Genomic DNA, 14,989 nt, shown 5'->3' with positions numbered 1-14,989 from the left:
CCTCCCACAGTCCAAAGATGTGCAGGTTTAGTGAATCGGTCAAGCTAAATTGCCATAGTAAGCAGCCATGTGTAGGTTAGGTGTGTGTTAGGGGAAATGTATAGTAATGGGGTAGGGGAATGGGTCTGGGTGAAATACTCTTCGGAGGGTGGGTGTGGACTTGTTGGGCTAAATGGCCTGTTTCCACACTAGGGTTTCTGTGATTCATAGCTTCATCCTGTTTTACAACACTATTGTTATAGACATTGAACTCCAGTGAAACTGCCACTTTGTACCAAACCTTTAAATCTGACTTGACTAATTCCCACCAGTTACCTTATTGCAAACTGTGACCTCTTCATACATGAATATTCAAAAAGGAGAATGCTTAGACTTTCTGACCATTTAATTAGATGTAGATTTGTAACCAAGTAAACCGGGTTTTGAAATATCACGAACTAAACTTATACACTGAGTTAACAGTCCTTTCCCTGAGCTGTCCTGTCCTCCCTTTGCCTTTCTACGAGAGAAATTATATTTGCTTTTGGCCCAAGTCAGGTTTCCTCTAGACTTCCTAAAAGCATTCAATCTCTGATTTTTCTGAATTAAAATCAATCCTTAAGTATCCTGAACCAACAACGAACTAATGGCCATAAATATTCTTTTCCATCTGTCATTAGCCATCAGAGTAAAAACAATTTTCCATTAACAATCCACAGGATACTTCCCATCTGACACATATTGGAAGGATTGTCTGACCTTTCTTTTTAATCCTTCATAAAAGTAACCATCCCCATGTTCCAGTATTTGAAACTCGAAAGTGATAAAAATATCTGACATCTTTCATCACGTGAATGAAATCACATTATTTTTGAAATAAAAACACAAAGTAGTAGAGAAACTCAGCAGGTTTGGCAGTATCATAGGAACATAGGAACAGTAGTAGGCCATTCAGCCCCTTGAGCCTGTTCCACCATTCAGAGAGATCATGGCTGATCTGTGGCCTCATTCCAAATACCTGTCTTAAGCCCATAATCCTTAATTATTTTTGCTTAACAATAGTTTATCCATCTCAGATTTAAGATTAGCAACTGATCCAGCATCCACTGCCATTTATGGATGAGAGTTCCAAACCTTCACCACCCTTTCTGTGTGGAAGTGCTTCCTAACATCTCTCCTGAATGGTTTGACCCTAATTCTGAGACCATGCCCCCCAGTTCTAAAATCCCCAACTAGTGGAAGTAGTTTATCTTTATCTATCCTGTCTTTTCCTGTTAATATATTAAAGACTTTGGTCAGATCACCCCTCGACCTTCTAAATTCTAGAGAAAATAGGCCTAATTTGACTGGATTAGATTCCTTACAGTGTTGAAACAGGCCCTTCGGCCCAACAAGTCCACACTGACCCTTCAAAAAGTAACCCACCCAGACCCATTTCCCTCTAACTAATGCACCTAATGCTATGGGCAATTTTGCATGGTCAATTCACCTGACCTGCACATCTTTGGACTGTGGGAGGAAACTGGAGCGCACCCACACAGACACAGGGAGAATGTGCAAACTCCATACAGACAGTCACCCAAAGCTGGAATTGCACTGATGCCCGAAACGTATATTCTCCTGTTCCTTGGATGCTGCCTGACCTGCTGCGCTTTTCCAGCAACACATGTTCAGCTCTGATCTCCAGCATCTGCAGTCCTCACTTTCTCCGGGAAAACTTAACAGACTAATAGATTATTTAATTACTAAACAGCAACTGATCCAATATTGTAACATTCCATAAACAAATCTTTGGCAAGGAATAAAGAGACTTGGAGTGCAGGTTCATAGTTCCTTGAAAGTGGATGCGCAGGTAGATAGAATAGTGAAGAAAGCATTTAGTACACTTACCTTTATTGGTCGGAGCATTGAGTATAGGAGTTGGGTGGTCATGTGGCTGTACAGGACATTGGTTAAACCATTTTTGAAATACTGCGTCCAATTCTGGTCTCCCAGCTTAGGAAACATGTTGTGAAATTTGAAAGGGTTCAGAAAAGAATTACAAAGATGTCACCAGGGTTGGAGGGTTTGAGCTACGGGACGAGGCTGAATAAGATGGGGCTATTTTCCCGGAGCATTGGCGACTGAGAGGTGACCTTACAGAAGTTTATAAATCATAACAGGCATAGATAGGATGAATGGTCAAGGTATTTTCTCCAGGGTAGAAGAGTCCAAAACTAGAGGGCAGAGATTTAAGGTGAGAGAGGAAAGATACAAAAAGGACCTGAGAGGCAACATTTTCATGAGGAGGCTGGAGCATGTACGGAATGAGCTGCCAGAGGAAGTGGTGGAGGCTGGTACAATTACAGCACTTAAAAGGCATCTGGATGGGTGTATGAATAGAAAGGGTTTAGGGGAGTATGGGTCAATTGTTGGCAAACAGGACTGGATTAATTTGGGATATCTGGTCGGCATGGACAAGTTGGACCAAAGGGTCTGTTTCTGTGCTGTACAGCTCTGCGACTATAAATTCAGTGATGTGGAGCTGCCAGTGTTGGACTGGGTGCTGATGCCTAAAGAAGGAGTGAGGCTTCAAAAGCTGGTGTTTTCAAATAAACTTGTTGGACTATAACCTGGTATCATGTGATTTTTGACCTTATAAATTCAGTAAAATAGATTGTCTCACATGCAATTCCAACAACAGAAAAAGAACCCAAGCTTTTAGCTATAACAGAAAGAGGAATAATAGCTTCCACATCCAGCTTCAAGATCCCAGCGACTACTGAAAGTTAAACAAAAAGATCCTGGTTCTGGGGGAGCTTGACCCTCCTCCTTTTTGATTCAAAGCTAGCAATCTTGTTGGGTTCAGAGCAGAAAACTTAGCTCCAAGTTTATTACATTTGCTTTCAAAAGACACATAACAGAACAAATCCTTTTTAAAGGTACATCTAGATATACATACAGACATTCCCTGTATTTCACTTTGTACCATCTGGAAAGTTCCCTGAACTATCTTTTTCGGTTCATAAAGGGTAACCTTGCTTACACTAAATTCCATTTGCCACAGTTTTTCCCATTCATTTAGTCTTTCAATATCTCTGTAATTTAACGCTATCATCTACACTGTCTACAATGCCTAACTTTCTGTTCTCAGAAAATTTGGATGCATGCCTTTCTATGCCATTATTCAATTGTTAATGAATAGCGTGAATAATTGAGGCCCAAACAGAGATCCTCGTGGGAAGCCACTACTTACATCTTGTTGCATCTGCTGACAAAGAAAAAACAGAGTTAACGTTTTGACATGAATGTAAATACTCTACTGAAGGAAGGTCGAAATGTAGTGGGTTTTATGCCATCTAAAGTGGGAGGGGAGAGAAGGTCTGATATAGGGTAGAGGGTAAGAGGGATTGAATAATAATGATGTCACGGAACAAAAGGCAAAGGGAGTGTAGAAAGAAAGAAGCATTTGTCCATTCAGACTTAAAAACCACACAACACCAAGTTATAGTCCAACAGGTTTAGTTGGAAGCACGAGCTTTCGGAGCACTGCTCCTTCAGCAGGTGGTTGACGAAGGAGCAGCGCTCCAAAAGCTAGTGCTTCCAGTTAAATCTGTTGGACTATAACCTGGTGTTGGGTGATTTTTAACTTTGTACACCCCAGTCCAACACCGGCATTAGATTAGATTACTTACAGTGTGGAAACAGGCCCTTCGGCCCAACAAGTCCACACCGACCTGCCAAAGCGCAACCCACCCAGACCCATTCCCCTAACACTACAGGCAATTTAGCATGGCCAATTCACCTAACCTGCACATTTTTGGACTGTGGGAGGAAACCAAAGCAAACCTGCACAGACACAGGGAGAATGTGCAAACTCCACACAGTCAGTCGTCTGAGGTGGGAATTGAACCTGGGTCTCTGGCACTGTGAGGCAGCAGTGCTAACCACTGTGCCACCCTTATCTCCAAGTCACGACTTCCATTCAGACCGAGTGTGAATGCCAGAATGGTGAACAGCTCCATTTAAAGCATACTGATGTGAAGGTGCCAGTGTTGGACTAGATTGGACAAGGTCAAAAATCACACGACTCCAGGTTATAGTCCAACAGCTATTATGTTCACATAAACCTGTTGAACTATAATGTGATGTCATATGATTTTTGATATAAAGCAGACAGAAATAGGGTTTTGTTGGATGTGGTGAGGGAGTGATAACACAGTATGGTGATCACTGATATACAATGGGATCCCTTATTGTTTGTCAGCGTCTTGCGAAGACATAGAAATTGAGAGTCAAACCGGTACATGGAAGAACAAAACAGAATCAGAAAAGGGGAGCAGACCTCATGGTCTGAAATTGCTGAACTCAACAATGAATCTGGAAGGCTGCAGAGTGACTTATCAGAAAATGAGGTTCTATTCCTCAAGCTTGCATTGCGCTTCATTGTAACATTGCAGGAGATTGCTGACAGAAGCGTGAGCATGACAGCACATGATTAAAATAGCAAGTGACGAGAAACCCAGGATCATGCTTAGAGACTGAGCAATGGTGTTCCACCCTTTCTGCATTTGGTCTGTCCAATGTAGAGGAGGCTGCATGGATATAATAGTCGTGAGTGTTGTGCTGGAAAAGCATGTGAAGAGCAGGAGAATCGACGTTTTGGGCATAAGCCCTGATTTCCTGATGAAGGACTTATGCCCAAAACATCAATTCTCCCGTTCCTTGGATGCTGCCTAACCTGCTGTGCTTTTCCAGCACCACACTCTCAACTCTGATCTCCAGCATCTGCAGTCCTCACTTTCTCCCAGTGAATATAATATCCAATTATATGTAAATCAATCCATAACCTGGAATGACTGTTTGGTGTCTTGGACAGTGAAGAAAGAAAAGATAAAAGAGCAGGTAATGTGATTCTTACAATTGCATGGGAAGGGGGCTGAAATGTTGGGTGATTGAGGAGTGGACGAGGGTGTCACCAAGGCAATAGCAAATAGTCCCAGCATATTGAGCCTGTTTTCATTATGAAGACTCTTAAAGCTGGACATTATCCTCTTTACCCTTTTGTCAGCATTCTCCAGAGTCTCAGCATCTCCTGCCCTGTTTGAGAGCTAAAACCCGATCTCACAGTTAAAAAACACAAAAGTGTAAACTAAGCATAGTATTCCTAGTTTTATATTGGTCAGTGCAGGGAATAAAACATAATGCTTTATTTGTTTTCTTATGACCATACAGTATCATTTATGATCCTTAATGCTTTATCCACCAAGTCCTTCAGATCCCTCTTATATTTATTCTCTGGTGACTGAGCATTACTTCATAAATGCATTTCTGCACATGGAGGATATGGGCTCATTCTCTCAACTTAGATCATTTGGTTAATATACTTGATTTACGTTCCTTCAACATACCTTCTTTTCTCCTGTGAATATTTTTGTTTCATCAGCAAATATAACATAATTTCTTCAATTTTTCTTTCACAAACATAAGAAAATGTTGAGGAGACAAGCACTATGAGATGCATCAAGCTCATTCATCAAGTGCTACAACCCATTCATCAAACGTCCAACCGCATTTTGAACTCCATTAGATTATGTGAAACTTTCACTTCCCTTTGGATTTTTTTTCATCAACAATATGCTTTAAATTAAACTTTAATGAATTTCCTTATATGTTCTCTGGCCTATAAACCTTGAGGTAATATTGTGGATTCACCTACTGTACATCTTTGAATATTTTATAGGCCTTAGTGAGATTTTCATTACCCTTAAAACATAAGCAGCAGGAGCAGCAGTAGGCAATTGAAACACTTGAGTTTGCTGTGCCATTTGACATATTTATAACTGATCTCACCTTGGCCTCAACACCACTTTCCCGCCCACTCCCCAATGCCCTTTAACACATTACTGATTAAAAAATCTGTCTATCTCTACCTTAAATTTACTCAATGTCCCAGCAACCACCTTTGCTCATTTTTCTAAATTCCAGATAGAATAGGCCTAAACTGCTCAATCTGTCTTCATTAGACAAATCCCTGATCCCTGGAATCAATCTAGTGAACCTCCTCTGAACTGCTTCCAATTCAACGCTATCCCTCCCCAAGCAAGGGGACCAAAATTGTGTGTAATATTCCGAGTACAGTTTCACTAATACATTGCACAGCTCTAGTATCACTTCCCTACTTTTATATTCTGTACCTTTAACAATAAATGCCACAATTCTATTTGCCTTCCTCATTGCCTTTTGTACCTGCATACTAATTTTCTATGAACACTAGATCCCTCTGCATTGAAGCACTCTGAGGTTTCTCTTCACTTAGTTAATAAGTTCCCTTTCTATCCCTTTGACTAAAATGGATAACCTCACACTAACCCATGTCAAACTTCATCTGCCAAATTTTGGCCCATTCACCAAACCTATTCATATCCATTTACTTTTCCACCTATTTAAGTGTCATTTACAAATTTGACTGTATTACTTTCTGTCCCCACATCCCCGTTATTAATATAGACTGTAAATAATTGGGGCCTGTGGACTTAATCCGGTGGCACCCACCTAGTTAACATCTTGCTAACCAGAAAAAGACACATTTATCCCAACTCTCTGCTTTCTATTGGTTAGCCAATCCTCTAACCAGACTGATAAATTACTCCTAACCTGATGTGATCTGACCTTGTGTATTTTGTGTAGCACCTTATCAAAAGTCTTTTGGAAGTCCAGTTATACTACATGTACAGGATTCCCAATATACATCTTCATTGTAATATCTTCAAAGAACTTTAGCAAATTACTCAAACATGATTTATACTTCATAAAACCATACTGACTCTGATGGATTGTGTTTGACATTCCAAATGTCCTATCATTACTTCCTTAATAATGATTAAAACAATTACCCAATGGCACATTTTAAACTAAGTGGTCTGTAGTTTCCTACTTTCTGCCTCTCTCTCTTTTTTAAATAAGGGTGTTATATGAGCATTTCCAATCCACTGGAACTTTTTCCACATTCAGAGAATGTTGGAATATTATAACTAATGGATCCGCTATCTCTGCTGCCACTTCCTTTAAGACCCGAGGATGTCAGCCATTAGGCCCTAGGGACACGGCTGCTTTCAATTCCAATGTACTTTTCCCTAGTAATAACAACTGTTCTAAGTTCCTCACTCCCTATAACCTCAACATTATTTGTTATGAATAGGATAGTAATATGTTCTTCATCATGAAAACTGAAGCAAAATATTGATCAAATGACTGCCATTTCTGTGGTCCCCCTTATTAACTCCCCAATCTCATCCTCCAATGGACTAACACTCACTTTAACTACTCTCTTCTCTTTTATATACTTGTCGGAGCTTTTGCTATATGCTTTTTATATTTTGTACTACTTTTCTTTCAAAATTTATCTTTGTACCTTTTATGTTTTTCTTAGTAACCCTTTTTTGATCTTTAGGGGTTGCCCAAACTTCCAGCCTCTACAATGTGGCATGTCTTAGTTTTTTGTCTTTACATTATCTTTAACTTCCCTGTTTAGCCGTGGATATTTCTCTCCATACCCAACAGCTTGACTCACCACCCTTAAAATATTTCTTCCTCTGGAATAAATCTAGTTTGGAGCAATTAAGTAGCTCTTTACACATCTGCCACTGTTCATCAACTGACCAACACTTCAGTCTCCCATCTACTCCACTAGGGTCTGATCTGTCCTCATGCCTATGTCATTATCTTTGTTTAATTCCAGTTTCTCACCCTTAAACTGAATTTGAGATTCTAGCATGCTGTGATCACTCTTCTCTAGATGATCTTTTTCAGTGCACTTATTAATTAATCTCACATCATTACACAATGCCAAATCCAAAATAACCTGCTCTCTGGTTGGTTACCCACCATATTGCTCCAAGAAACAATCTGTAATATATTCAATGAACTCCCCCGAGGCTACCCTTGCCATTTTGATTAATGCAGTCCATTGTTCTAGACCAGAGCAAAACGCATTTTATTCATACACTAAAGTTAAAATAAAATAAAAGAATGAAGTGAAATAATTTGGCTCTATTGGAAAACTTAACAAAATAATAGATTATGTAACTACTAAACAATAACTGTTCTAATATTGTGACATCCCATGACGACTTCCCTGACAAATGCAAATTAAGTAAAATAGATTGTCTCATATGAAGTTCTAGTAGCAGGATGAGAACCCCCAGCTCTTAACGGTAACAGAGAGAGGACAAACAGTTTCCACATCCAACTTCAATACCCCAGCAGCTGCGATTGGAAAACTCAAACTAAAAGTCCTGGTCCTGGGTGAGCTTGATCCTATCTATTCAGACTGCTTCTTTTGTTCTAACTTAAAAAGAAACCAAGGCGTTAGAAGCTGCTTATTGGATTTAGAGACACAGCTCTCCATCTCTGTTTTAAAACCTCTCTTCAAAACAAAACAGAACAAAATACACCTCTTAAAGCCATGCTATCATCACACCATATACATTTTAAAATTACTGATGATTATTGCTATACCTTTTCTACAAGCCCCCAGTATTTCCTGGCTTATCCCGTACCCCACCGTGTTTCTGGGTGTTTGGGGTCTAATAGATTACTCCCACCAAGAACTTCTTTCCCTTGCTATTTCTTATTTCTGCACAGATTGATTCCTTGAGTTGATCTCCACTGCCGATGTCATTTAGACAATACGATCGAAAAGCAGATTTAGGCCGTTCCACCCATTGAATTTGCTCTGCCATTTGATGAGAGCTAATATATTTCTGAACTCCATTCTCCTGCCTTCTCCCCAAAACTCTTGGTTCCTTACCAATGAAAAATCCATTTAGCTCTGTCTTAAATACATTCAACGATTTAGCACCCACAGCCTTCTGTAACATGAGTTCCACAGATTCAGCTCCCTCTGGCTGAAGAATTTTTTTCTCTCTCAGTTGTAAAGGGTCATCCCTTCTGAGGCTGTGCACTTGAGTCCTAGTCTCTCCTATAGTGGAAACATTTTCTCCATGACTACTCTAACCAGTATTCTGTAAGCTTCAATGAGATTCCCCCTCATCTTTCTAAACTCTGTCGAGTATACACCCAGAGTCCTCAACCACTCCTCATATGACAAGCCCTGCATCCTCAGGATCATTCTTATAAAGCTCCTGTGGACCCCCTCCAATGCCAGCACATCTTTCTTGAGATATAGGGCCCTAAACTGCTCACAATATTCCAATTTCTCAGTACAGCCCTGATCTCTTCCTTTACTCTACCACCTCCTTTTCCTGTCTGTCTATCCTTCCAAAACACTGAGTACCTTTGCATATTCAATTCCCAAACCTGGTTTCCATGTAACCACATCTCAGTAATTACCACAAAGCCATGCCCATTTGTCTATGTGCTATGTTAATTCATAAAGATACCTTCAGCATTTACCCTTCTCTTGAGTTAAACATTTTAAGCCTCTCTTTGGAATACTTCTCCTTGCAACTTTCTACCATTTATGTTTTATCTAAATAAAAACCAAAATAACTGTGGATGTTGGAACAGAAATTGTTGGAAAAGCACAGCAGGTCTGGCAGCACCAGTGGAGAGAAATCAGAGTTAACATTTCAGGTCCATTGACCCTTCCTCAAAATATTTTATCTAACCTCACCCATGCAGTTAGGCTGGTTTGTTGTTTTGGTATTTTGTGATTGAAATTATATACAGTGCTCCCAAAGATGGACTTAGTTGTGCTTGCAAAGTCTCAAGATAACGTGTGTGCATTTGTACTGCATAACTTTAGCTGTGTGCTGCAATGTTCTGTTTTCCTTTTAATTGTGTCTGAACATTCTCAACGTTGAAAAATAATTAGTCTTCTGTCACTGGAGAATTCTGTATCAATATGATAAATCACAAAATGCAAATATAGAACTGAAGCTTAAAATGTGCATCATTCTTTCTTTGCCGTGCCTCAAAACTGCACTCTCCTGTAGTGACAGCATAAACATTTCTCGTATAATTTGCAGGGAGTTAAGCATGTTGAGGTAAAGAGGAGGAATCTAAAACCAGCCGGCTTTTTGACCTTGTGCTCACTACATTGTTGATTTTATTGTATCTGGTGACTAGAATAGCTCAGAGCTGAAAGATGTGTTGCTGGAAAAGCGCAGCAGGTCAGGCAGCAGGAGAATTGACGTTTTGGGCATAAGCCCTTCTTCAGGAATGGGGAAAGTGTGCCTAGCAGGCTAAGATAAAAGGTAGGGAGGAGGGACTTGGGGGAGGGGCGTTGGGAATGCGATAGGTGGGAGGAGGTTAAGGTGAAGGTGATAGGTGGAGGATACCTCAACCTAGATTATAAGACATGGTTAGCATGTTGCTTGCTTCTTAGTTATCTTATGTTTGTGTTCAGTGACTTTCACTGCAGAGCGATTTAAAAAAATCTAATTGTGATCTTCTTGGAAATCTTAAAAGAGCCATAAATAATACTCCTAAATCAGATATCTTGGCGATTTAGTGCCACAGACATGTTTCAGGGAGAAATATTCATCATTGAACTCGAGTATTCCAAGATGTATAAATTTTCTGCTGCATTCTGTCAATTCGACAAAACCAGTTATAGATAGCTGACAACTTTGTTCCAAGTATCTCTGCCGTTGGAGCCTGTTATCACATTTGCGTGGGCTGCCATCTGTAATACATTTTGTATTTCCCTTGTTGTTTGCGAGAATGAGTTGGCTGGTGGAATTTTCTACATCTTCAAGTTGTTGGTGCTGGCAGCTGTGGAATTTATTGTTCATCATGAAATGTCCTGAATGCATGAGTGGCTTGCTAGCTTGACCACTTCACAGGGCTGTTGTTATTGAGGGATTTGAGTCACGTGCAGGCCAGTTTGAACAAAGATAGCAGGCTTCCTTCTCTAATCAGTTAGGTTTTTATATCCTCATGTGTAAGGCTATAACAACTTTTTATTTCTAGATATTGTGAAGAGTAAACCTGCTGTGGAGAGTAATCGAGTCTTAGAGTCATACAGCATGGAACCAGACCCTTTGGTTCAACTTGACTGTGCCAATCAGATATTGTAAACTGATATTGGCATTTGGCCAATGTCTCTCTAAACCCTTTCTCTTTGTGTCTTTTAGTGTCTTTTAAATGTTGTAATTGTATCAGCCTCCACCACTTCCTCTGGCATCTCATTCCATACAAGCACCACCCTCTGCATGAAAAAATTGTCTCTCAGGTCCCTTTTAAATCTTTCCCACCTCCATATGTGGAGTTACATATGGGCTAGACCAGATAAGAATGTCAGATTCCTTCCCTAAAGGACATTAGTGAACCAGGTTTTTCAACAATTAATTTACAGTCATCATTAGACTTTTAATTCCAGATTTTTATTGAATTCAAATTCCACCATTGTCAGTGGTGGGATTTGAACTTTGGTCCCCAGAACATTACCTGAGCCTTGAGGTGAGCAGTATAGTGATAATACCACTACGCTATCACCTTCCCATAAACTGTAACCTGCCATCTTAACAATATCTTTCCTGTAGCAGTATTGAACACCATATTCTAAAAGTGGCCTCACCAATGTCCTGTAGAAGACCAGTATTGAACACCATATTCTAAAAGTGGCCTCACCAATGTCCTGTATAGCTGCAATGAGGTCCCAACTCCTAAACTCAATGAACTTCCTAGTCCAGTCTTCTACCACCTAAGACTATTTACGTCATGTCTAGTAGAAATGAGTCACTTGCCTGTAAGACTAGGGGGTAAACATTCATGAATCTTTCAAAGATGAGGGAAGGTCTATGATGAGTAACTTCTAATCGGAGGTGATAGTTTTCATTGTTTCCTTCTTGACCTTTTGCAGGGTTAACATATTTTCTTTGAAATATAGAGTCGAAAATGGAAGTTTCGACTGTGGCGCGCAGAAAAAGACCCAGTTTTTCATATAACTTGAAATATTAGTTGAATTGTGTGATATTCACACATTTGTTACATAACAGCAAATCTTTTTTTCAGAAGTAAATTTGATAGTTTTGTGAGATAAACTGGTACCAAGTACCTTTGGTTGAAAAAAATTCAACTCTCCAGCAACAGCTTTTGGAATGGTTTTACGTGGTAATTTTGTCACAGAATTGAGAAAAGTGAGTGGAGTACTCAGATCTTCAGGAGCCTGAAAGCAAACCAGATCTCTCTCCTTCCCTCTGAATGTGGAAAGGAAATGATACTCAAAGACTCTGCAAGGGGAAAGATTTAACCAAAAGACCTAGGTCTAATTGATCAGCTACTGAAGTGTGGATTGCTGCAGTCAACAACAGCATGTGATCACTGCCAAAAAAAAATGAAAGAACTATGAGAAAGTTTGTTCATTCTATCCTTTTGGTTTGGTCTCTTGATTTGTCCTCTTTTGCTAATCTATTCCATCATGGTATTCCTGTAATACTGATTATACTATCTATCCTTTCAATCCCATTTATGAATGAATGTATCTGTTTTTCAATTTATAGGGTGGAGTTATAGTCTTAATTTGCATATTGGTGATTAAAATTCCACTTGTCAAAGAATAGTTTTGTTACAATAAATAACTATTTGTTAACTTGTTTGTGGATGAAACCTGGTGTGAATTTCTTTGATCTGGCATAATGCTCACAGTCAGATATTCTAGTGATTAAATTGATCATAGTTAATATTTGTGATCACTTGTGAAACAGTGGAGATTAAATTCCAGTACACTCTTCCCATCAGAGTTGTAACACTTTCTTAATTCCACTTTTTGTCTGGAATTTGATTTTCTGAAGTGTACATTTATGATTTGGCTAAAACTGTTAAATGGATGGAATTTTCACAAACACGTTTAACTCGTGAAAATTACCCAAGTAAGGCATATCGATTGTAATCATATTGATATAGTCCAATATGCTTCTGCTCATTTGCAAAATAATGGAACATTGCTAAAACTGCACGGCTGAGCTAATTCTGTTCCATGTTTTATCAAAATAAATAGGAGATTGAGAAAGCTTGGAAAATGGTTGATTCAGCTCTTGAACAGGAAAAGCGAGGAAAGGAAACCATTCGCTCTCTAAAACAGGAAATTAGTAATCTAACCAGACTGGTGGAGCAAGGCGCAGGACTTTCTTTGGGCCAGGAAAGCAGGTTTGTTGATTAACTTATTTTTCCTTTGCTATGTAATTTCTTTATTAGGATGTTGTTGCATATGCCTGGTTGCAAACTGTGTGCCTGGTCAGAATGACATCTTTGATGACTAACTATGGAAATTGCACTTTTCTTACTGATTGCAATTTTGGCTTTGGGTGATAGTGAAAACTGGGAGATATTGAACCATATCCATCCTCCTACCTTTCACTTCCATTGAAATTGATAAAAGGAAAGTCAGGAGAGGTTTTACTTGTTTTTCACTATCAGCCAGAATCAGAATTAGTCTTTCTTGCTTGGGACCAGCTGACCATGTGACCATTCTAGGTTGCATTTCCAAAGATTAATAATAGGTGGCATCTTGTACGCAGTGAGTAACTTACCGAGAAAATTGCTGACATGGTAGCTTCAATTATGCAGTGTTATGGTGGGTTGTCTCAGAAATGCCTATCCTAATTGTTGGCTGATAAATTGACCACAAAGAACAAGCAAAAACTGATTATACCAGGCAATCAGAAAATTAACGTAACTAAAATGACATTTTTCAGGTGATACTTTGCACTTTATGTTGACCAGGTAGGGGATCTCTGGCTAGTTTCTTTTCTAGCTAAGGGTGTTAAAGTGAGTTTTAACATTTCCATTCCCTCCTCTAGTTACACCTATTGAAGGAATGTTGTTACTGTCATGGAGCAGTATTTCATTGTAGGTTGAAGTGAAGTGAAAACAGGCTGATAGGCACTGCATGCTTTAGATTGGAGCTTTTAAGCTGCATACCTCTATGCAAATAAATGATGATTTTTTTTAAACTTTGAAAGCATGTTTCATCACAATTCAGTACCTTTTCGTCGGAAATTATTATTTTTTTGCAAGCAGTGTTCCTCCTTATTCCAAAACCAGTGCAACAGAAAGCCAATGTTTCAGAAGCAGATCCTAACTGTTGTTGAGTAAGTAGCAGGCAGATGCCTTCCTGAACTGTTGCAGTCCATCTGCTCCAGGTACACCACAATGCTGTTAGGAAACATCTTGCAGCATTTTGATCCCATGACAATGAAGGAATAGGGATATGGTTCCAAGTCAGGATGGTGTGTGCTTTGGAGTTGATCTTGTAGGTGATACTGTCCCCATGTATCTGATACTCTAGTCCTTTTAGATAGTAGTGATTGTGGGTTAGGACGGTGTTATCAAATGCAAAGCAGCAACTGGAATCCCTTTGCTTCCACTTTCTGGAACTGAGTGCATCAGGATAAAGATTGTGTGAGATCTGGTTGATATTAATTGACTTTACCACCTGAAGTTGGGAAATAATTCAATTTATAATAGTTTCTAATAACTGTAAGGCTTGTGTGCCAAAGTGCAGAAACGCTGTTCAAGTCTTAAACTTCTTTAAACTGAGTTCATAACGACAAGCTTTGAGATGCAGCAGAAAGGGAGTGAGAACAGCCTCTGTCATAGTCAAGCAATGAAAGTAAATGGCTTAATTTTAACAAGTAAGAACTAACGAGGATTGAGACAAATCTTGAAATCAGGAGAAAATACAAATACTTGTAACTGGAATGCCAAGGAAAAATGGAGAGCTGAATGCACAGGTCAAAGTTTGGTTTTCAGAGAATACTGACTTATTTGCTAACTGTTTTAATCTCCCCACCGGTCAGGAAATGTATTAATATTGAATGAGCTTGGATAGTTGTCACAAGCTTATATTTGTTGTTTCTATATTGTTACTGTTGGAGATAGACATTTAAGTTAGATGTATCCTGATAAAATTATTTGGTGAAACACCCTTATAAAATGCTGGTTAGACCTCAGCTGGAATACAGTGCACATTTCTGGAGTGGACAGGGAGTAATTGGGACAAACACAAAGATTCTGGATTAGTGGTGCTGGAGGAGCACAGCAGTTCAGGCAGCATCCAAGT

The 14,989-nt window shown here is 39.3% G+C and overlaps 1 protein-coding gene across 1 annotated transcript in view; it reads left to right on the top strand.

Annotated features, from left to right (window-relative positions):
* Nucleotides 1–14,989, top strand: part of cfap58 (cilia and flagella associated protein 58) — a 220,726-nt gene that overhangs the window by 21,879 nt on the left and 183,858 nt on the right. The window contains exon 3 of the mRNA XM_072557067.1: nt 12,926–13,074. Within this exon, the coding sequence (XP_072413168.1) occupies nt 12,926–13,074 (149 nt within the window). The remainder of the gene's footprint in view (nt 1–12,925; nt 13,075–14,989) is intronic.

This window comes from Chiloscyllium punctatum, chromosome 38 (genome assembly GCF_047496795.1).
Source record: "Chiloscyllium punctatum isolate Juve2018m chromosome 38, sChiPun1.3, whole genome shotgun sequence".
Taxonomy (NCBI): Eukaryota; Metazoa; Chordata; class Chondrichthyes; order Orectolobiformes; family Hemiscylliidae; genus Chiloscyllium; species Chiloscyllium punctatum.
The sequence above is the reverse complement of the archived record's forward strand: the minus strand, read 5'-3'. Positions and strand labels throughout refer to the sequence as shown.